The sequence below is a fragment of the Phyllopteryx taeniolatus genome, chromosome 3 (genome assembly GCF_024500385.1).
Source record: "Phyllopteryx taeniolatus isolate TA_2022b chromosome 3, UOR_Ptae_1.2, whole genome shotgun sequence".
Lineage (NCBI taxonomy): Eukaryota > Metazoa > Chordata > Actinopteri > Syngnathiformes > Syngnathidae > Phyllopteryx > Phyllopteryx taeniolatus.
In genome coordinates, this window is record NC_084504.1 from 14,508,785 (window position 1) to 14,531,933 (window position 23,149).

The window sequence follows — 23,149 nt, forward strand, 5'->3', positions numbered from 1 at the left end:
CATTTTTAATTGGAAACATGTCTGAACTGCTGGGAGGTCAGTCTAGTACTCACTAGCGATGTCCCTATCCAGCTTTTTCACTTCCGATCCGATACCAATATTGCAACCTTGAATTTCGGCTGATACCCATATCGATCCGATCCGATATTAACAACAATCATGCATACTTTACTTATTTTGAAGTATGAAATATTAGAAAAGGCTTGATGAAGCTATTTTATTCAGAACAATATTCAGCAACAGTAGGTATGAGAAAAACGGATCCATTTATTATTAATCAATGGGTTACATAAAGTGACTAAAAATAAGAAAGTACTACAATTGAATAAAATAAATAAAAATTATATTAGTCAATCCTGAAAAATAACTTCCATAAAACCAATAAAAATATATATTTAAATTGCAATATAACCACTGCTTAACTCAAACATAAGTATATTCTACATTTGAATAAATGAAATAAGAAATAAATTACAAAACCATGAAAAATAATGGGAAGCATGGTGAACGACTGGTTAGCACGTCGAACGACTGGTTAGCACGTCTGCCTCACAGTTCTGAGGAATTGGGTTCAAATCCGGCCTTGCCTGTGTGAAGTTTGCACGTTCTCCTCGTGCCTGCATGGGTTTTCTCCGGGTACCTCCGGTTTCCTTCCACATCCCAAAAACATGCAGGGTAGGTTAATTGAAAACTCTAAATTTCCAGTAGGTGTGAAAGTGAATGCGAATGGTCGTTTGGTTGTATGTGCCCTGCGATTGGCTGGCGACCAGTTCAGGGTGTTCCCCGCCTTTCGCAGAGAGTCAGCTGGGATAGGATCCAGCACGCTCGTGACCCTAGTGAGGATAAGTGATACGGAAAAGGGATGAAAAAGAATTACCATAAATAATTAATAGAAATTATACTGTATTAATAGTGAAAAGTAAAGTAATCTCTGAGACGGGCTCTGCGATTTCTGGGGTTGAGGTCACAGAGGTGGTTAAAAAGCTCCTCGGTGGAAATGCCCCGGGGGTGGATGAGATTCGCCCAGAGTTCCTAAAAGCTCTGGATATTGTGGGGCTGTCCTGGTTGACGCGCCTCTGCAACATCGCTTGGACATCGGGGACAGTGCCTCTGGATTGGCAGACTGGGGTGGTGGTCCCCCTTTTCGAGAAGGGGGACCGGAGTGTGTGTTCCAACTACAGGGGGATCACACTCCTCAGTCTCCCTGGTAAGGTCTATTCAGGGGTGCTGGAAAGAAGGGTCCGTCGGCAAGTCGAATCTCAGATTCAGGAGGAGCAGTGTGATTTTCGTCCTGGCCGTGGAACAGTGGACCAGCTCTACACCCTTGGCAGGGTCCTCGAGGGTACATGTTTTGTGGACTTGGAGAAGGCGTTCGACCGTGACCCTTAGGGAGTCCTGTGGGGGTACTTCGGGAGTATAGGGTACTGAACCCCCTTATATGGGCTGTTCAGTTGGCTTCACCAAGCCGTGATCTCCAAGTCTCACTGGAGCTGTTCGAAGCAAAGTGTGAAGCAGTTGCGATGAAAATCAGCACCTCCAAATCTGAGACCATGGTCCTCAGTCGGAAAAAGGGTGGAGTGCCCTCTCCAGGTCGGAGATGAGATCCTGCCCCAAGTAGAGGAGTTCAAGTATCTTGGGGTCTTGTTCACAAGTGAGGGAACAGGAAATCGACAGGCAGATCGATGCAGCGTCTCTTTTATCACTGCACTTTTATCGGTCCGTTGTGGTGAAGGAGCTAAGCTGAAAGGCGAAGCTCTCAATTTACTGGTCGATCTACATTCCTACCCTATGGTCACGAGCTGTGGTTAGAACAAGATCCCGGATACAAGCGGCCGAAATGATTTTCCTCCACAGGGTGTCCGGGCTCTCCCTTAGAGATAGAGAGAGAAGCTTGGTCACCCGGGAGAGGCTCAGAGTAGAGCCGCTGCTCCTCCACATTGAGAGGAGCCAGATGAGGTGGTTTGGACATCTGATTAAGATGCCACCTGCACGCCTCTCTGGTGAGGTGTTCCGGGCATGTCCCACCGGGAGGAGACCCCGGGGACAGCCCAGGACATGCTGAAGAGACTATGCCTCCCGGCTGGCCTGGGAACGCATCGGGGTCCCTCCAGAAGAGCTGGATTAAGTGGCTGGGGAGAGGGAAGTCTGGGCTTCCCTGCTAAAGCTACTGCCCCAGCAACCCAACCTCAGAGGAGCGGAAGAAAATGGCTGGATGGATGGACAAATAACATTGTTGAGCGACTAATAGTGTGTAGTTATGTATGGACAATAGTTTTGGTTTCTATTTTGTACATGCAAGAAGATGTAATTACATCTTGCATGCTATTTACATTATATATTTATTTCTTCAATCCACAATTGCTGCTGAAACGATGCAAACGTCCCCATTGTGGGACTAATAAAGATGATCTTATATTACAAATATTTATTAAGTGATGTGTGCAGTGACGTACTCATTCATATCCGGTTCAGACGCGGCGTCCTGTGTGGACGTTTATTATTTTATATTTACATCTCTAAACACATTAATTGGCCTGTTATTTTGTTGTTCAAAGTTGGTTACCCTCTGCAAAAACACGGTTCCAGCCAAACCTATGTGACAAGTGTATTGTTTCACCAAATCACTTATTTCAATGTTTTGTGAGTGCTTGTATCGATAGCTTAGCAATTAGTATTGACATCGTCGATCCACTCCTTGTCCTCCCTTCGTGATACTTTTGTAAGAAGCAGTTGTTTAATGTGGACGCGCCGGTAATGTCAGACGCTGGATATTTATTTTCCAATATCCCGAACAATCAGTGTTACTGCTTTAACAAGTTAACATTCAGTGATTTCTGTAACAAAATACGGAAGTTCGTAACATTTGGGAGGTCTGTATTTGTTTGATATTTACATTTGTTTGATGATCTTAAAGTGGGAAAACTATGCAAAAATATTAGTATTTGAGAAGGGGGCCAATATTTTTTCCACAGCACTGTATCTGCACTATTTGCACAATTGTCACTGTTCCAGATTATCGCACTACTCGTCACTTTAAACTTTCTTGAAGACTCTGCACCATTTGCACAATTGTCACTATACCAGATTATTGCACTATTACAGTGCTCTAAATTGCTTGAAGACTTTGCATCATTGTCATTGTATCAGCATTACCACATTACTGGTAACCTTTCATTGCTCAATGACTCCGTAGTGTGTTTTTACGTCCTCAAAGTACAGTCTATTTTGTCCCAGTGGTTGTCTGTTATACTACAGTGGCTCCAACTCTCAGAGACAAATTCTTTGTGTTTTTGATATACTTGGCAAATAAAGATGATAATGTCTGATTCTGTCCCAGCTTTTTTGGAACGCGTTGCCAGCATCAAAGTGAGAGATTATTAGAGAAATAATAAAAATAACAATAATGTTCATCACTTTGAACATTAAATGTCTTTGTAGTGTAGTTGTAAATTTTCAGGTCATCACAACAACCTTTTGGAATTATGGTAAAAAGTTTAACCTTGGTTTCATCGGACACTAACACCTTTTCCCAAGTGTTTGGGAGATTTGTTATGGTACTATTATTGATTAAGAAAAGCAGTCAGTATATTTTGGTTTGGGGGGAAAAAAAATAAAAAATAAAATAAATAAAAAAATAAAACATTCTGTGTTTCATAGTATAACCAGAAAATTATGATTAACATGGCCGAGACCAAAGGTAAAGAAAGACATTAATTAATTAAATAAATAAATGCATAAATAAATAAATCTTAAAACCTGTTACTAACTCACCTCATTAATTTCAAGTCTCTGGCCCATGTAGTCAAAAACATCACCTGTTAAAAAACACCAGTGGACAATTTACAGTAAGTGAATGTAACAACTTAACCGACAAGGCCTTTTTTCAGGTGGTCTAGTTTCCTCACCGTACATCTTGCCATTGATGGAGCACTTGTTGAAGGTCATGATGTTTTGTGTCAGCGTGCCCGTCTTATCACTGAACACATACTTGATTTGGCCCAGCTCCTCATTCAGTGTGGTGGTGCGTGCCTCGGCAGGGGTGTCGCTGCGAGAGTGGTACATCTTCCGGTCCCAGTCAATGTAGAAGCTGTTGCCCAGGCGGATGAATTCCACACTGGAAAAAAAACAACGCGATGGTTCTAATGGCCTTAAACGCAACATTCTTTATATGCTACTTTTAAGAGAACGTAATGCACAGGGTTGTTCCCCAAAATCTCTGGCTCTTAACATAGCCGATTCTCACTCAAATAATCTGTAATTTTAACGGGTTGTGTAAAAACTACATAAATACAATTCTTAAATTGAATGTTTTTAAATCTTTTCATTTTTCCAGGGTCAAGAATGACTTTAACTAAAAGGCATTTTGTGTGTTAGAAAATGCGTAGAAGAAAAAAGGAAAACATGTCGTGTCACAGGCGGTGCACATATTGTAACTTTGTGAAGTTCTTTGAAATTGTTTATAAAATCTCTATCCATCTGAATATGTTGTGGGAATTTTGATAAATCATTTAATTTTTTGTTTTTATGGAATTGTTCACACACCTTTTATAGTATGAAATTTTCACACTTTTCAAGTACTTTTAGGATCTATTTTTGTCAATAAGTATTACACGCACTTTTAGGATCTGTTCCAACCATAGAAGTGACATTAAAACCACAGAAAATACATTAGAGTCCTGTAAATATAGCACTTCGGTCTCACCTGACATAGAGGGAAATGGGCACCACAGTGTTGAGGATGATGACATAGGACCAGAAAGTGAGGAAGGATGAGAAAGCGGCGTTGTTGCCGTTCTGCCTGGGCAAGAAGACTGTGAATGCAGAGCCCTCGCCCAGCTCCCAGCAGTAGTTCCCGATGGCCAGGATGGTGCACATGAACGTCAGGAAGCCAAAGATCTGCACATGGGATCATTGATTAACAATAAACAATAAGATGGGGGAGAAAAAAGGGGGTGCACCAAACCTAATGTGTTTGGGGGGAATACTGTAAAACAAAGATTCCCAGACTATGGTGCACCCATCCACTAGGTGCGCAATAATAAAAATGTGATGGCGGCCTGGAATAATAATTCATAGGGATACACGATAATTATCAGACCAATAATTATCAACCCGATATTGGAAAAAAAGGACGTCACACTGATCAGTCCGATCCAAAAAAACCTGCACCGTTAGCAAGCGCCATATCATTCAGAGGCGCGCTGGCGCCAGCAGCCACCAGCCAAACGGCTGCTGTTGCATTGGCTCGTGACAGTAATGGATTTTTGGACCAAAATTCCTCACCAATGACACATGAAATAGTCAATATCCGCACCAAATCAGCATTTGATCACCAGCACTTTCCGAAATTACAATCATCCAGTGACTGAATTCGTAACTACAACGTTCGCGGCAAAACCCAGCGACCTATGAAGCTCAAGCTGACAGAGGGGAAAGAGGGGGCAGTTTGCCTGCAAGTGTAAGCATCGTTGTCATGATGGGCTAATAGCTAAGGTAACAACAGCTAACTCTGCTACCTACAGTACCTGCTCGCTATCTTCCTTTCCAACAATCGCTCTCTGGACAATGAATTTGATCATCTACAAATGGAATTCACATCAAAACACACAACAGCCCTCCTTCGTTCGGCAGGAGAATGTGGAAGTGTGTATCCAGCATCTGCCGGCTTGCTTGATCGGCACCAACATCCCCCCCCCGGGCCTTTTCACGTCCGGGGTCTCCTCCCAGTGAGACGTGCCCGGAACACCTCACCAGTGACACGTCCGGGAGGCATCCTAACCAGATGCCGAGCCACCACATCTGGCTCCTCTCAATGCAGAGGAACAGCGGCTCGACTCTGAGCCCCTCCCAGATGACCGAGCTTCTCACCCTCTCCCTAAGAGAGAGCCCAGACACCTTGCGGCGGAAACTCATTTCGGCCGCTTGTATCCACGATCTTGTTCTTTGGGCTCAGCTCCTTTTTCAGCACGACAGACCTATACACAGTCCCGCATCACTGCACATGCTGCCCAGAGCAGCCTGTCAATCTCCCGCTCCATTCTTCCCTTACTTGTGAAATATTTGAACCTGTGTATTATTTGAAAATCTTAGTATTGATTGGTAGTGCAGCACGGTGGACGACTGGTTAGCACGTCTGCCTCACAGTTCTGAGGACTGGGGTTCAAATCCCAGCCCCGCCTGTGTGGAGTTTGCATGTTCTCCCCGTGCCTGCGTGGCTTTTTTCCGGGTACTCCGGTTGCCTCCCACATCCCAAAAACATGCATGGTAGGTTGATCGAAGACTCTATATTGCCCATAGGCGTGAATGTGAGTGCGAATTGTGGTTTGTTTCTATGTGCCCTACGATTGGCTGGCGACCAGTTCAGGGTGTACCCCGCCTCTCTCCCGAAGATAGCTGGGATAGGCTCCAGCACGCCCGCAACCCTAGTGAGGATAAGCGGTACAGAAAATGGATGGATGGATGATTGCAGGTACATTTATACAAAGGATCTCATCTCAATCTCATTGTACTTGTGTATAGTGCCAATAACAAAAGGCATTGTATTATAAGATGAGTTTAATATAAATCACAAATTGAGACAAAATACATAGTAGTACATAAGTAGGAAGTCACGTGCGAGCCTTCCATTGGGGGTCCTTGTTCTGTAAATTGTTTAAGACCCCTGATATAAACCATTAAAAAAATAATATCGGTTATTGGTATCGGCTTGGGAAAGCAGCAGGTTATTGGTATTGGTGGTTATCACGCATTCCTAATAATTTAGACTGCTTGGTGTTTTTCAAAACATGAAAAACGGGGTGCAACAACTCTGTCATGGATGCTCACACTGAGGACAAGGACGTTCATCAGACGGTCCACACTGGTCCTCTTGAAAGTGCTCTTGCCACAGTTCTGCATCAGCTTGGTCTCTGGGCCTGGAATAAAAAACGACAACAAGGAGTCATTGACTTCATATGGAAGACAATGACGTTCAGTCTAAGAAGAAGCGTTCTGGCACCTCCAAAGAGCACCAGTCCGAAGCACCACTCAGTGTTCCTCAGGGTGCACCCTCGCAGTAGGATCTTTTCATTGTCCAGCGCGTACTTCTGCTCCGCGTAGGCCAGCGTCCCTGTGAAGCGGTCCAGCCGGTTGTTGGGGGGCTCGCAAAGGACTTCGCCTTCGTGTCACAAACGCAAGGTGTTTGAGATGAATTCCGATGGCTTTCAGGTTTTTTGTTTTTTTTGTCTTACCATTAAAGTCCGCCAGCTTGCTGACGTCATCTCCGAGGTCCCCAGTCACCGGCAAGGCCTGGCGCACCTTCAGGTTGGTCTCACTTAGGAATAGGAGAGACAAATTTAGCCAAAAAACAACAACGGGTAGTGGACCAGGACCAAGACTTACCCATCCAGCTCAGCCGTCTCGATGTAGACTAGGTTGAGCGGTTCGCTGCTGGACAGCAGGAGGAGGTCAGCCTGGGAGACAGTTGGAATTAGGCAAGATTCAGACAATATGTTAACCTTGAGCAAAAATATCACTATTATGTTATTTAAATTCCAGCTCAAAAATCCATTATTTTGAAAAATTTGGGTAAATAAAACTTTTTTTCCATTGAACATTTTCAAACATAATATAGAATATTTGGTATATTAATAAAACATATTTCATGTTAAGTTTAAATTAATGAATGAATAAATATGAACACTTAGTAAATAAAAATGTTCCATCAGTGGTGAGCTATTTTTTAGAACAGACCCGCTGGCTACTCGTGTTCCTTTGGGGCTATCTGGTGCCTGCGAGCACATGTTGGTGATCCCCTGTACATAGTGCAACAAAAAAAATTAGAAAATAAAAAAGCAGACCAAACAAAGTGTTTACAATTAAAGTTAATTTTTTTGATTTTGACTTTTTTTCTACTGAAGCAATTAAAAGTGAAAAAACAGGATCAGTACAAAACACAACATCCATCCATCCATCCATTTTCCGTACCGCATACTGGTCCTGGGTGTGCTGGAACCTATCCCAGCTATCTTCGCGCAAGAGGCAGGGTACACCCTGAACTGGTCACCAGCCAATCGCAGGGCACATAGAAACAACCATTCGCACTGACATTCACACCTACGGGCAATTTAGAATCTTCAATTAACCTACGATGCATGTTTTTGGGATGTGGTAGGAAACCGGAGTACCTGGAGAAAACCCACGCAGGCGTGGGGAGAACATGCAAACTCCACAGAGGGGAGGCCGGATTTTAACCCGGGTACTCAGAACTGGGAAGCAGATCTAACCAGTCGACCACCGTGCCACCACAAGAAAACAGTTAAATTATGTACAAACAAAAGAAAAAAAATCCCCATCCAGTTAACTTATCTACAGTGGATATTGCCATTGAGAAACACCAACTGCCTCAAGGTTTGAAGAGCTGATCCGGTTTCTTCTGTCTGTTTTGGAGAAGATTCTCTCAGAAGGGACTGTTAGCAACAGTTCCATTAGACACACTGGCACCTTTGTTAACATTTTTTTTTACTCCAGAATTTGTATTGTCAATACAATTGAACTGTCTCCTTTTCCTGCTAGTGCAACTTGTTTCCTTATCTCCACGTTCGTCTCACGTCTAACCCTTCCCTCCACATGTGTGCACTGCCGCCCCTCCCCCATTGCTCAGCTGTGAAGGAGGGGAAAAAAAGGCAGCATTACGCTCTGCTCACTAAGATCAAAGAGAGGCTGATTGTTTAGCGCATGACAAATCTTGTCTTTGCAAGCAGCCAATCATATTGCACCAACCCCTCCTCCAATAAAAACAAGTTAATTACCAGTAATGGACATTGTTACGGTAGTTGAAACCTTGACTTTTCGAAACCGCAGTATACCTTTCACATGGTAATTGGCCTATGCCTAGTTGGAAACTCATAAAACAAAAAACAAAAACAGTGCTAGCCTTGTTAGCTTAGGTGGGTAAACTTACTCGCGCCATCGATGGTAACTAGGCCTCGCGTTTGATAGCATTTTGGTGAAAAAGCTACCAAAAGTATACCTTTATTTTTACAGATAATCCAAGCGCGGAGATAGCCTCTTTATCTTAGCTGGCTAAAACTGCTGGCACGATGGATAATAACTTGGGCCTGCCTTAGTAGCATCATGTTAGCACCTTGGTTAATGAGCACACAGTATATAATTTTTTTGCAGATAAAACAAATACGGAGCTAGCCTTGTTAGCTACATGGATAGTAACTAGTCCTCACATTCCTGCCATAACGTTAGCATTTTGTAAACTAGGTAAAACCATCCTATTATTTACAAATAATCCAAGCACAAAGATAGCGTTGTTAGTGACTTGGATAGCAACTACATAGATTAATTACATCAGTAGACCGAGCGACAAAAACTTTATTAATACCCAAGGAAAACGTCATTTATCAATCCCGAGGGAAATTCCAGGCCTTGTGTGTGTAGCATAATGCTCGCATTTCAGCTGCTGAGCTAACAGCTTACCTTATTTATTTATTCATTCATTTTATAGATAATACAGGCACAGAGCTAGTTTTGTTAGCTTGGATGGCTAAGCTTGCTAGTGACCACTGACAGCAACTAGGCCTCACCTTTGTATCCTAACGTTAGCATTTTGCATACCAGGCAAACAAGGAGTACCATTATTTTCACAGATAATATGAGCCTGGAGCCAGCCTTGTTAGCTCTGGCGACAGTAACTAGGCCTAGTGTTAGTAGCATAATGTTAGCATTTTGTAGACGAGCTAAATCCATACTATATTTTACAGATAATACAAGCATGGAACTAGCCTTGATGTTATAGCTGGCAAAGACTTGGCTGGGTGATCGCATAGTTTTTTTCAGAACCTGGAGGTGAACTGTAATCCGGTATATGCGGTAACCTACCAGTTCCTCCCGGTTCGGGTGAATGGCGAAGGGGACTGTGACAAAGCAACTATAGGGACTTTAAACTTCTACAATGTCATTTATTTATTTTATTTTATTTTTTTTTTACACAAGATGTCACCAAACAGCCACCAAAGATGAAAATATTCTATGTTTAGGCTTTGTTTACATAAATATATTTATATTAATAAATTATTAAAAATATATAATTAAAAAAATAAAATAAAAATGTATTTAACTGTCCGAAGACACCAAAACCATAACTTTTTAGCAAGTTCAGCTTCAAACAATCACGTCAAACCGTCATGCTTGTTAGCGTAGCATACACAGGAATTCAGCTATCCCGTTTTCCGTCACATGACGTTGTGCATATAGCGAATTACAGAAAAGTTTTGGACCGGTGTTCTGTACTCCACTGTGATTGGCCAACCTGTGTTCATTGCAGCCAATTGGGGCATGGCGTCTTCTAGAAATTCTGGGGGGAATCAATGCCTCACCGTGACAAACTGGTTGTTTTCCAGCTTGATAATGTCTCCCACCTGCACATCCATCCACTTCTCGCTGTTCAGTCTGGCGGGAGGAAACAGGATGTTAGGTTTGATTGCAAAACAAATGAAGTGTTTGTATTTCAGGAAATAAACCCAGCCCAAATCCGGACGTCGGATAGCGGTAGCTGTACTGACGACTCGAAATTTCTGGAGTGTTTCCTGTTGTTACTTTGTTGTAATACAGAACAATCAATTGGCTCGCTTAATGAGTGATTTTGCTTAAACAGACTTCTACTCAGTCTGTATTTCTGCTTTCAGCAACACTATTACCAGTAACCAGCAGAAAACATTCACAACCAACTTGCTGCCTAACGGTCTGCTGAGGAAATCCTAACAGGAATTAAAATGAAATGTTTTGTAGCAGTGACTACATTTCAAAGCAATGGAGTCATTAACGGGCAGCAACCAGTGCAGTTAAGACAGAATCAACTAGCTGCCTAAACAGAGGAGGTCATAACAGGAAGAAAAATGTAATGTTTTGTGGCTATCACTGCATCTCAATGCAATAGATATATTTATGGGGTTTCACTACTTGGTAGCAACCACTGATGGTTGTTTTTCCCAACCAGAATAAAGTGGCTGCCTAAACAAGCTGCTATGTCTCAAAACAATGGCGCAATTTACGGGTTTTCACCACTTGATAGCAAGCACCAGAGGTCGCAGTTACTGTAATTTCTTGTGTTTAATGGGCACCCCCAAAGTTGACCTCAAAAGTCTGGAAAACCCTTCAACCTATGTATAATGCATTTTTACAATGCATGATTTTGCTTCTACCCATATGATGAAAACGAATTCTGAAGTTAAGCACTTTATTCGAAAACATAATACTTTATTTACTTGCTCTTATTTTGAAATTCCCAGCCCTACTTTTTAGTAAATGAGAAAACACAGTTATGCTCATGTTTGATGACCCAGGCAGAATTTGTAAGGTGTGTACAATTCTTTAAAGAAAACGTGAAGGGCCAGGCGAAACACATTTAATTTTATTTTAATGGAATTCAAATTAAATTGTCTAGCATTTCAGAAAAGCATTATCATTAAACAAAACATAACCAAAAATAAATTAATGATGGTAGTTGTTCAGTCATAAGTCGTACTTAAAACAACAACAACATTTCACAAATTCTGCCTGGGTATGTAAACGTATGAGCACAACTGTCCATCTATGCAGTCATACGTACCCCCGTCATATTGGAATGAAAGTGTAGGCTACACCTTTTTCATAACCTCTAGGTGGCATACTACGATGAAAGTGTACAACTTTTGCATAACCTCTAGGGGGTGGTAGCATATTGGAATGAAAGTGTACAGCTTTTTCATAACCTAGAAGGCGGCATACATTTATAAAATGTGAAAGTCTTTTTCATTTTCTCCTATACCCATGTATAATGCGCACTATTGACATTTGAGAATTTTTTTGGGGAAAAAATTTGCATTATACACAAGAATTTACGGTAATCTTGAACCAATTAGCTGCGTTAAGAGGCGGCAAAGCCAAGTAAAACAGGAAGTCAAAGCACAAGTTTTGTCGCAGTGACTACGCTTCAAAGCAATGGAGTCATTAATGTGTTTAATTCAGAAGCAACTAGCTGGCTCAACAGGCTGCAGAGCCAAAGGGCCTATCTCACTGGTGGAGATGTCACCGAGACTGCCCATTCGTGACGACTCAGAGACCCGGGAGACCAAAATATTGTTTGTAGACCTTACACCGATCTTATCGGCCTGATCGGTATCTGCCGATAATTAGCATTTTATGCTGATCGGCTTTAATGTCATAATTCCCCGCAAAAGATATTTACTCCGCGTCGCCATCGTGTACATTATATTTGAATCCAAAAGCTAGTTTATTTTTAGCCTTGTCGCGTGTCTTTCTTTGTGGTACTGTAAATATCTGACCGCCGATCAAGTTATTAAAAAAAAAGAAAAAAAACTCCAGCGGTGTGGGACAGACAACACGTCTGAGAAAGACAACACGTAATGCCCAGATAAGACTAACGTCGCGGGCGTGCTGGAGCCTATACCAGCTATCATCGGGCAGGAGGTGGGGTACACCCTGAACTGGTTGCCAGCCAATTGCAGGGCACATACAAACAAATAACCATTCGCACTCACATTCACACCTACGGGCACTTTAGAGTCTCCAATTCATGCATGTTTTTGGGATGTGGGAGGAAACTGGAGTGCCCGGAGAAAACCCACGCAGGCACGGGGAGAACATGCAATACAATTAACAACTCTGAATTCAGACAAAACCATTTACACTTCTAATATACAGGCTGGGCATTTAATCAAATTTTAATCATGATTTCAATTTTGGCCTCTCACAATTATAAAAACATTATAATTACAACAAGCGGTGCCGGTTGCATGCGGGTGCAGCCGCAGGTGAATGCCCGCCCCCTATTTGAGAGTTTGACAGCAAAAGAAATGAATACTTACATCACTGATAAATTATTGACCTAAGTACTGTATTTTTTTTCTTTTGCCGATGAACTAATGCAGGGGCAACGTGTCCTGAAGTTTCATCGGTGTCTGTGCTCCACGCGCAGCTGCCAGAGTGCAGACACGGGGACAATCCTCTGTTTTATTCAAAATGCTTTAACTTTAACGTCAATAAAATCCTAAATATTGGAGTGATCGTTCTGATAATTTCAGAGGTTGAAGTGGGCATACGTAGAGATCTCCACATAAAATTTGGTGATGACTGATTGCAGATTTGTCACATTAAGCCACATTACAGGTTTTCTATATAGTATAGTCAGGTTTCCAATTAAATCGTACATGTTCAATTTCACTGCAACTCCACGAGACGTCACCGCAACCAGCAGAGACTCGAGTCGCCATCAGGTCGTCAGCTTGTCTCCAGGCCAGTGAGATAAGGGTCTAACCGCATCGGCTCAACACCCATAACATCAATCATTTTTGTTGGTTGAGCTTGCAAGCCTCGTGGATAGGAACTAGGCCTCACGTTAGTAGCGTAATGTTAGCATTTTGGTTACAGAGCTAAGGGCTAACAGCCATATAGGGCAGTGGAGTCTTCTGCCTCGAATTCTGCCAAGCAACAAGCGTTAATTTACATAGTCCCACTCACTGGACATACGCTAAACCACCTAAGTGGCAACAATATTGTTGTTGTTTTTTTGTTTTTTGTTTTTTTGCATTCTGTTGACCTGAATTTTCTTTTTTAAATTACTTACTTTCCATCGATGAGGACTTGGACTCTTCTGTTGTTGACTTGATTGTCACTCCGGTGGCGATTCTAGAAGCAAAGGAAAGATAAAATGTTAGATTTTTTTATCCGCTTTTCCGCATTCTAGTTCATTAAAGTCTGTAACTCTCTGTGTACCTGAGCTAATGTTTAAGCTACGAGATCAGGTTATTTAAGGCCTCTTTATACTCCAGCGCTCGCGCGGCCGACAGCGCCCACATTGCATCACGTGACCGACGCATTGGCCCGCACGGCCCCTCTGCGTCATTTGACACGCACACGGCAAAAATTGTTGCTGGGCGTAGAATGCTGCGGAGATCATCTCTCGTGATTGATCCGTTTTAGTCACATGCTGTGATGACATACTCAGCGTTCCCCTTGGTTCTACGTACCATCTACGCCACCGGCTTCTTGATCGATTTTACAGCACAATTAAACGTATCAACTGGTCATCTAGGTCAATTTGCTTTAGCAGACACTGTTCCACGGTCGCCATTGTTGTTGCTTTGTTCCTTGTTCCAGAAAGGAAAGTAAAAACAGCTACCGGAATTGGCCATAAATGCAGAGGAAACTCCACCCTGTGATGTCCTAGCCAATACCAGCCGTAGCGACACCCCCAACTTGGAGGAGAACTGCAGTACATTTTCAAAACTGCGCGCGTGGGTTGCGGTCAAGTATAAAGGCAAACTGCGCGCGGGATAGCCGCAGTGACGTCAGCGTGGTCACCGCCCGTGAGAGTATAAAGAAGCCTTTAGTCTTTGTTTCTCACCTTCCACATTAGCACTCCTAAACTATTAGAGTAAACTGTCATGAGTGCGTCTTGCAATGGGAAGTAGTTGAGTTTCTTTAACAGCGCAACATAATAGCTCGTCAGAAAAATGGGGAACAGGAAGCATGTTGTGAAATCAGGGTGACGCAACTAGCCGTTTAAGGGGAATTTAGTCAGTTCCTATGCTTCTCCACATGATAGTACAAGTTTTCAGCAATAAACTAGATTTGACTCACAGTCAAATATAGTTTTATCAATTCATTTTCAATTTTACATATTTCAAATGCATTTCTTATTTTCATTCATTCATTTAGTTATTTCAACTATATTGATATTAATTTGCATATATATTTGTTATTTTTTAAATCCATCCATCCATCTTCTGAGCCGCTTATCCTCACAAGGGTCGCAGGAGTGCTGGAGCCCATCCCAGCTATCATCGGGCAGGAGGCGGGGTATACCCTGAACTCATTTTTAAAATGAGTTAAAAATACAAATCTATTTCATCATTACAAAATAAGTTTATGTTGAATATTAAATTTGCATAACTGGGAGGACTCACTAGGTTACCAAATATGGATCCTTGTCCTATCGTAGAAGGACTAAATAGGTGTGAGGCAACGGATTAAGGTAGGTGAGGCCCTTACAATGTCATCAGTGGCGTCCTTGGCGGCGGTGACTGACAGCACCAGCACAAGAGGCACCACAGTGGTGAACCAGGAAAGTGAGGAGATCTCAGGAATCACCTGATGGAAAATAGATTAAGTTAAGCACAGTTAAAGTCCCTGTAAAGTGAAAATGTCTGTCTAAATTTGACACACCAAAAACAAGTGTTGTTAACGACTCTGCCAAATTTGCCAAAATTTCCAAGTCTATAAAATGAGGCTTAAAATTAATGAACAATCAAGTACCAACTAGCTGTCTAAACAGGCTACAGAGCAACACCTAACAGGAGCAAGGGCATCCTGGCATACCTGGAGCACCAGCAGGAACAGAAAGTAGGCATTAGCGATCCTCTGAAACTGCTCAAAGAGGTTGAGAGGTAGGAAAGTGAAGAAGTTGTATTTGGAGGTCTTGATGGCGTTCGTCTGGCAGGGAGGAAGCACACGGCAAGCTTTTGGTGTTATGTAACAACTTTGTAGGCTCACCACCTGTGAGATGGGCCAAGAGGGTCTGGTGCGTGGTGAGCTGTGTGACAGCCAAAGGCAGGGGCCTTGGCAGTCCGATCCCCGGCTACAGCTCTACGCTCTAGTGATGTGGAATGTCACCTGACTGGCAGGGAAGGAGCCCGAGCTGGTGTGCGATATTGAGAAGTTCCAACTAGATAGAGTCGGGCTCACCTCCACAAACAGCTTTGGTTCTGGTACCACTCCTCTTGAGAGGGGTGCCTCCCTCCGCCTTTCGGTGTGGAGGGGGGTCCTGAGAGTTGTTTGTGCCTATGCACCAAACAGCAGTTCAGAGTACCCACCCTTTTTGGAGTCCTCAAATTCAAACGTATTGTGAGGGTCTGTTAAGAACCTCTGGCAGAGTCCCTTGTCAGGAGGTCTTGTTCACGAGTGAGGGAAGAATGGAACGGGAGATCGACAGACAGATCGGTGCACCGTCTGCAGTGATGCGGACTTTGTATCGATCCATTGTGGTAAAGAAGGAGCTAAGCCGAAAGGCGGTGGGGTTCACCCCAGTGGGCGAGAGGGTAGCCTCCCTCCGCCTTCGGGTGGGGGGACGGGTCCTGACTGTTGTTTGTGCCTATGCACCAAACAGCAGTTCAGAGTACCCAGTCTTTTTGAAGTCCTAAGAGGGGGTGTTGGAGAGTGCTCGCGCTGCGGACTCCATCATTCTGCTGGGGGAGTTTAATGCTCACATGGGCAATGACAGTGAGACCTGGAAGGGGGTGATTGGGAGGAGCGGCCACCCCGATCAGAACCAAAGCGGTGTCCTGTTATTGGACTTCTGTGCTCATCACGGATTGTCCATAACGAACACATGTTCAAGCATAAGGATGTCCACACGTGCACTTTGCACCAGGCAACCCTAGGTCGCAGTTCGATGATCGACTTTGTGGTCGTATTATCAGACTTGCGGCAGCATGTTTTGGACACTAGGGTGAAGAGAGGGGCAGAGCTGTCAACTGATCACCACCTGGTGGTGTGTCGGCTCCGATGGTGGGGGAAGATGCTGGTCCGACGTGGCAGGCCCAAACGTACTGTGAGGGTCTGCTGGGAACGTCTGCCAGAATCCCATGTCAGAAGGAGTTTCAACTCCCACCTCAGATAGAAATTTGCTCATGTTCCGGGGGAGGCAGGGACATTGAGTCCGAGTGGACCATGTTCCGCGCCTCCGTCGCTGAGGCGGCTGACCGGAGCTGTGGCCGTAAGGAGGTCGGTGCCTGTCGTGGCGGAAAACCCCGAACCAGTTGGTGGACACCAACAGTGAGGGATGCCATCAAGCTGAAGAAGGAGCCCTATCAGGCCTTTCCGGCCTGTGGTACTCCTGAAGCAGCTGATAGGTACCGGAAAGCAGCTTTGGTGATTGCTGAAGCAAACATTCGGGCAGTTCGGTGAGGCCACGGAGAAAGACTTCCAGACGGCTTTGAGGGAATTCTGGTCCTCCATCCGGCATCTCAGGAGGGGGAAGCAGTGCACCATCAACACTGTGTATAGTGTGGATGGGGCGGTGCTGACCTCGACTTGGGACGTTGTGAGTCAGTGGGGAGAATACTTCGAAGACTTCCTCAATTCCACCGACACGCCTTCCCATGAGGAAGTAGAGTCTGGGTCACCAAGGTGGTTAAAAAGCTCCTCTGTGGCAAGCTCCCGGGGTGGATGAGATTTGCCCAGAGTTCCTCAAGGCTCTGGATGTTGTGGGGCTGTCCTGGTTGACACGCCTCTGCAACATCCCGTGGACATCAGGGACAGTGCCTCTGGATTGGCAGACTGGGGTGGTGGTCCCCTGTTTAAGAAGGGGGACCGGAGGGTGTGTTCCAAATACAAGGGGATCACACTCCTCAGCCTCCCTGGTAAGGTCTATTCAGGGGTGTTGGAGAGGAGGGTCCGTCGGGAAGGTGAATCTCAGATTCAGGAGGAGCAGTGTGGTTTTCGTCCTGGCCGTGGAACAGTGGACCAGCTCTACACCCTGGGCAGGGTCCTCGAGGGTGCATGGGAGCTCGCCCAACCAGTCTACATGTGTTTTGTGGACTTAGAGAAGGTGTTCGACAGTGTCCCTCAGGGAGTCCTGTGGGACCACTGTCAGAGTTTGGTCGGTCATCCGGGAGGAGCTCAGAGTAGAGCCGCTGCTCCTCCACATTGAGAGGAGCCAGATGAGGTGGCTGGGGCATCTGATTCGGACGCCTCCTTGCTGAGGTGTTCCAGGCATGTCCCAGGACACGCTGGAGAGACTATGTCTCCCAGCTGGCCTCAGAGCACCTCGGGATCCCCACAGAAGAAGTGGCTTTGGAGAGGGAAGTCTGGGCGTCCCTGTTAAAGCTACTGCCTCCGCGACCAGACCTCGGTTAAGCGGAAGAAAATGGATGGATGGAATATTTCTAGACATTCTATTTATTGCTGTTGTGCAAGAGGGATTTCTCCTGGCTGTTTTGTTTCTGTAGAAGGCTATAGGAAATGTTTAACTAGTGGAGGCTCAGAGGCAGTGGGAGTGAGACCCTCATTGTCCAGGTGGTTGTGATCAGCAGCTGGACTGCTTCCTCGCCCACAGAAAGTACACAAACAACGGGTCGCCGTTCTTGGTGCTTGTGTAACAAAAAGAAAAAGAAAAAGCAAAACACTACAAGGTGATTGACACTTACAGCATATTTAAAGGAGAGATTGTATTCCCGGTCATTAGCCCTAAGCTTCCTCTCCAGCTCTGACATCAGGGGGGGGGGAGAAAAAACAATCATGATCAATGTTCATTTATAAAAATTAAAAAAATTCTGTATCAAAATGCAAGCCTCATCAAGTTTACCTCGCTCTTTCTTCCTGACACAATTGAGACCAAAGAACGACATCTTCTCTTCCTCTCTGCTATCAGTCCATCATCGTCACAGCCATTGTCTGCGGAAAAGCATCAATGTTAACACGTATTTTAACAGGTCTGGATTGTCCTGATATTGCCGAGAAGGTCAAAGCACAGACTGAGCATCCAATCAAATCACTCTTTGATATTCACAGGCAATAGGGGCCATATTTGAGGTGAGCTACAGAGTGACTCAACTTTCGACTTTTTCCAGATAAGAGCCATCGTTAGGCAAATTTATTGGTTTGACTTTCGAACAAAAATTTGAGATACGAGCGCTGTATGGTGGTGGTTTACTCAACTAAACTCACTTCAGCAGCAGTTTGGCAAAAAAGAGGCCCCAAGCTGTTTGATGCCACTACCAATTCAAGAGTACTGTAAAACTCAACATAAAAAAGAGAATTACACATATTTAAGCAAACCACATTAACGAAAGTCTGATAGCTTAATGCTAACACATAATGGGAAATGCCACAGATGGGCTAACAAAACTAGCATCCATATTGCGGTAATTATAAACAACTTACATTTGAACACAAATGGTAGCAACACATGCAGTTTACTATCAGTATGAACATAAAATAAAGATTTTCACGTGTATTTAAAACAACCACACAACTTATCTTTGGCAAGCTATTTTAATACTTAATACTACACACAATGCACAACGCAATAGACGGGCTCATGATTAGAATGGATAGTCACAGTGTTATAACACTTTAAGCAATGGATATTTGAACACAAACCATCACCACAAACTGTTTGATTCTTTACCTTCTGTTTAATTATGTTATTACTATATTTTTAATGAAGTACAAACACCAATTCCAATGAAGTTGTAAAAAATGTAAATAAAAACAGGAAAGCATACAAGGAAAGAGGTTAGCTAAGATGAAGTGGGAGACAGGACTGAGGAGAGGAGAAAAGAATACACGGAGATGCGACATAGAGCGAATGTAGAAGTGGCCATGGCCAAACAAGAGGCATATGATGACATGTATGCCAGGTTGGACAGTAAAGAAGGAGCGAAGCTCTATACAGGTTGGCTAGACAGAGGGATTGAGGCAGTTGGTCCTGATGACATATTGTACCTGTAGTGGTACGGAAGCATATAAAAGAGGGAGTGGTGGAGCTTTAGACCAGGTTGTTCAACCGAATTCTAGAAGATGACAAGATGCCACAGGAATGAAGGAAAAGTGTACTGATGCCCATTTTTAAGAATAAGGGTGATGTGCAAAGTTGTGGGAACTATAGAGGAATAATGTTGATTAGCCACACAAGTGATGGGAAAGAGTAGGGAGGCTAGACTCAGGACAGAATGAAGTATTTATGAGCAACAGTATGGTTTTAGAGTACCACAGATGCATTATTTGCATTGAGGGTGTTGATGGAGAAGTACAGAGAAGGTCAGAAGGAGCTGCATGTGTTCATATGTGTTCACTGTGATGTGTTAAATGCAGAGAACAAATTTCGTGTGCATGCATGCATGTTCATGACAATAAAAGGTGACCCTTCTTCTGGCTAAGCAGGCTCACAGGCTTTCCCAGCTGAAATTAACAGCCCATTGGGGAAGAAAAGACCTGATTCCGCTTGGCGCCGAATTGAAACACGCATATTTATTACTGCGACGTACGCTTGAAGTGTCAATGGTCAATGTGTCATGCAATTCAATTTAGTTTTTGCAGCTAGCTACTGTATATAGCACTTTCTCTCCACCATCACAGTGCCCAAAGCACTTGACAAAGCCTCACATTCACCCACTCACACAAATTCATACACCAATGGGCAACTGCTGCCATGCAAGGCGCTGCCAGGCCCACTGGGAGCAAATTAGGGTCCAGCGTCTTGCCCAAGGACAATTCGACATGCGGACAGTCGTAGCTGGGATTCGAACCAGTTACCCTTTGGTCACTGGACAACCTGCTCTACCTACGGATCCACAGCCGCCCACAATAATATGTGACAAGTATACTGTATCACTAAATCACTTACAGTATTTTCAGTGTTTGGTGACACCATGCTATGTTAGCTTAGCGATTAGCATGGCTTTCCTGTCCTCCCCCTCGTGATAACGATACTTGTAAGTGTAGCATATTCGGTGCCATGGAGGCGATGATTCGTGACTTATAATGCGTTGACAACGGACGTAAAGAGAACTTTCGCCTCCCAGGCTTGATAGCCAACGATTGTCATAAAATAGCGTGCAGCAGGCAGTCACCGGTAGTACCCAAAAAGCAGGGAGGTAGGGTGACAGTTCAATGTGGACGTGCCGTTTTGTTTGTTTGTTTTTACAATAGTGTTTATTTTATCGAACTCATTCAAGAAATTTGTACAGTGTTACAGCTGGAACGAGCGATTTTCATAACAAAATACGGACGTTCCCTAACATTTAACAGCTCTGGCCCAATCAGCGATCAATTTTCCGTTTACTCTGCCTGCCACACAGTCTTCATTTCTGTTATCAATTCATGCTCTTTTCGTCAAATTACGAGAAATAAATGGTTCAATCTTTGTTCAGAGAGCTACTGACCGCTCAAAAGGTTTTATCTACTCTAATCTTTAAAAACATGCAAAGCATATTTTAGCGATGTAAACCGAGAAATGCAGTAACAAATACCTCATTTTATGTCGGATTTTGCAATACGATACCGGTATTTTGGTCTCTGATGGGACTTAAAATCAACACCATTATCGTTTCCATATTAATGTTGAAAACGATCTGTTTATTTTGTTTTGTTTTTTTACTTTGTCATCCATATGAAAAAACGTTTTGACAAAGAAAACATTTCCTGTTTTGACTAGATTGTTGATGTGAACATAACCTCAGATCACATTCCTTTGATGAGTCATCCGGAATTAAGAGAAAGTGGCCATGCCCGTAGCATACTTCCATTTAACAATGGACTACTGTGACAGATAAAGCAGCAGCTGCATTTCCTTTGGTACGTCTAATAGCAAACGGAGTGAAAAGGCCTCTTTCGGGGGGGGGGAAAAAGTTCCTTTTTTGTACAGGACAAAGTTTTTGCTTTGAAAAGTCAAAAAAGAGTTGAATGTTGTCCTTTAATGAAACACCTCCCGCTTGGACTTTTGAGGAATGCTCCAACATCTTTCCAAGCTCACTTTTGGACTGCAGCGCTTTATCAGCAGCTCTTTTTTATCAAATCCGCAAGCTAATAATAACAACAAGTCACCAAACACAGTGTCTGTGATTCATTCCACCTGCTCACTACCGTTCCTGTCAGATATGAACATTTCAACTATGTCTGCCTCAGCTTCGAGCCCACCTCTGGGAAATCCACAAACCAAACGTGTTTTTTGTGTCCATCCCCAAAAATTCAGGGACTTCAACAAAACTAATATATGTTTTTGTAAACAAATGACAAAGCAAGTACCGTATACAATATTAAGTACATGTATACTGTACATAATGTACGTTTTTTTAAAACACTGGAGCTAATTTAGTCTTCAATGAACCGAACACATTTTTGTAAACATGAAAGACCACTTAAGACAAATTAACAGTCTCCAACACACTTAATTGTACCATTCATGTTTTTGTAACATCAAAGTTAGACTCTGACAGACCTAAGGTGTTTTTTAACTTTTTGACGCGATGTTGGCGCGACAATGGCAACTCTCAGCCAGATACTCAGGAGTGCAGCACATGGAGACATGAACAATTGAGCTCTGAATAATTCACTTGAGCCATCGGGCCTCATCTCATCTTACTTGATTAAACCCCTGACATTTTAATTGACCTCTGCGGATGAATAATTACATTCATTCATTGAAGATCAAATTAATGACTTCTATAAGCCTTTTAATGTCCATGAAAGACTTTTAAGTTACAATACACTACTGTGAAGAGTATTACCTTATTAAAATTATGTGTGAATTGTTCCAAAAATTATGTTTAATGACTTTCAATTAACCTAATGTAGATGTTTTTGTAAACATTTTAGACAAATGATGGTCTTGTTTTGGTAACCTAACTCTTTACTAAACCGAACATAAGTTTTAGTAACAATGAAGGCAATCTTGTCTTCAAAGCATCCAACGTACGTTTTCGCAACAGTGAAGGCAATTTACAGCCCTCAATGAACCTAACGTATATGCTTTTCTAAACGTTTAAGATGACTCAGTCTTTGATAAGCCTAAGCAGTCTTTTTATTACAAGACTGTTTCGAGTCTTCTGTGGACCCATCAAATGCGCTTTTGTAATAATGACGATAATTTCAAGCATGTTTTTGTAAAACTTTTAAACGAATTAGGATTTTCAACAAACCAAACGCATTTGTTTGTGTAACACTAAACACAATTAAGTCTTCAATGAAGATAAGTTTTTTTGTACTACTGAAAACAATTTAGTCGTCTATAAACCTAATGTACCAAGTTTCCGTAAACAATGTAGACACTTTTGAGTTTTCACTAAACCTAATAAATGTGTTTTTATACCATTGAAGACAATTCAGTCTTTATTGAACCGAATGTACATATTTTTGTAAACATTTGACATGAATTAACAGGGTCCGACATTATTCCGGTATTCCGGTTTCCTCCCACATCCCAAAAACATGCATGGTAGGTTAATTGAAGACTCTAAATTGCCCGTAGGTGTGAATGTGAGTGGCAATGGTTGTTTGTTTATATGTGCACTGCGATTGGCTGGCTACCAGTTCAGGGTGTACCCCGCCGCTCGCCCGAAGTCAGCTGGGATAGGCTCCAGCACGCCCACGACCCTAG

The 23,149-nt window shown here is 43.2% G+C and overlaps 1 protein-coding gene across 2 annotated transcripts in view; it reads right to left on the reverse strand.

Annotated features, from left to right (window-relative positions):
• The window catches only part of LOC133474931 (phospholipid-transporting ATPase ID-like), a 45,480-nt gene that overhangs the window by 19,467 nt on the left and 2,864 nt on the right, over positions 1 to 23,149 (reverse strand). The window contains exons 2-14 of one of the 2 annotated variants that reach the window (XM_061767118.1): positions 18,356 to 18,444; positions 18,198 to 18,256; positions 15,370 to 15,483; positions 15,043 to 15,141; positions 13,616 to 13,677; positions 10,368 to 10,440; positions 7,381 to 7,451; positions 7,230 to 7,312; positions 6,998 to 7,156; positions 6,826 to 6,914; positions 4,703 to 4,896; positions 3,906 to 4,114; positions 3,772 to 3,815 (exon numbers count right to left, since the gene is read on the reverse strand). In XM_061767118.1, the coding sequence (XP_061623102.1) occupies positions 3,772 to 3,815; positions 3,906 to 4,114; positions 4,703 to 4,896; positions 6,826 to 6,914; positions 6,998 to 7,156; positions 7,230 to 7,312; positions 7,381 to 7,451; positions 10,368 to 10,440; positions 13,616 to 13,677; positions 15,043 to 15,141; positions 15,370 to 15,483; positions 18,198 to 18,256; positions 18,356 to 18,398 (1,299 nt within the window). In that variant the 5' untranslated portion in view covers positions 18,399 to 18,444. The remainder of the gene's footprint in view (positions 1 to 3,771; positions 3,816 to 3,905; positions 4,115 to 4,702; positions 4,897 to 6,825; positions 6,915 to 6,997; positions 7,157 to 7,229; positions 7,313 to 7,380; positions 7,452 to 10,367; positions 10,441 to 13,615; positions 13,678 to 15,042; positions 15,142 to 15,369; positions 15,484 to 18,197; positions 18,257 to 18,355; positions 18,445 to 23,149) is intronic. The other variant, XM_061767119.1, reaches the window with a different exon arrangement.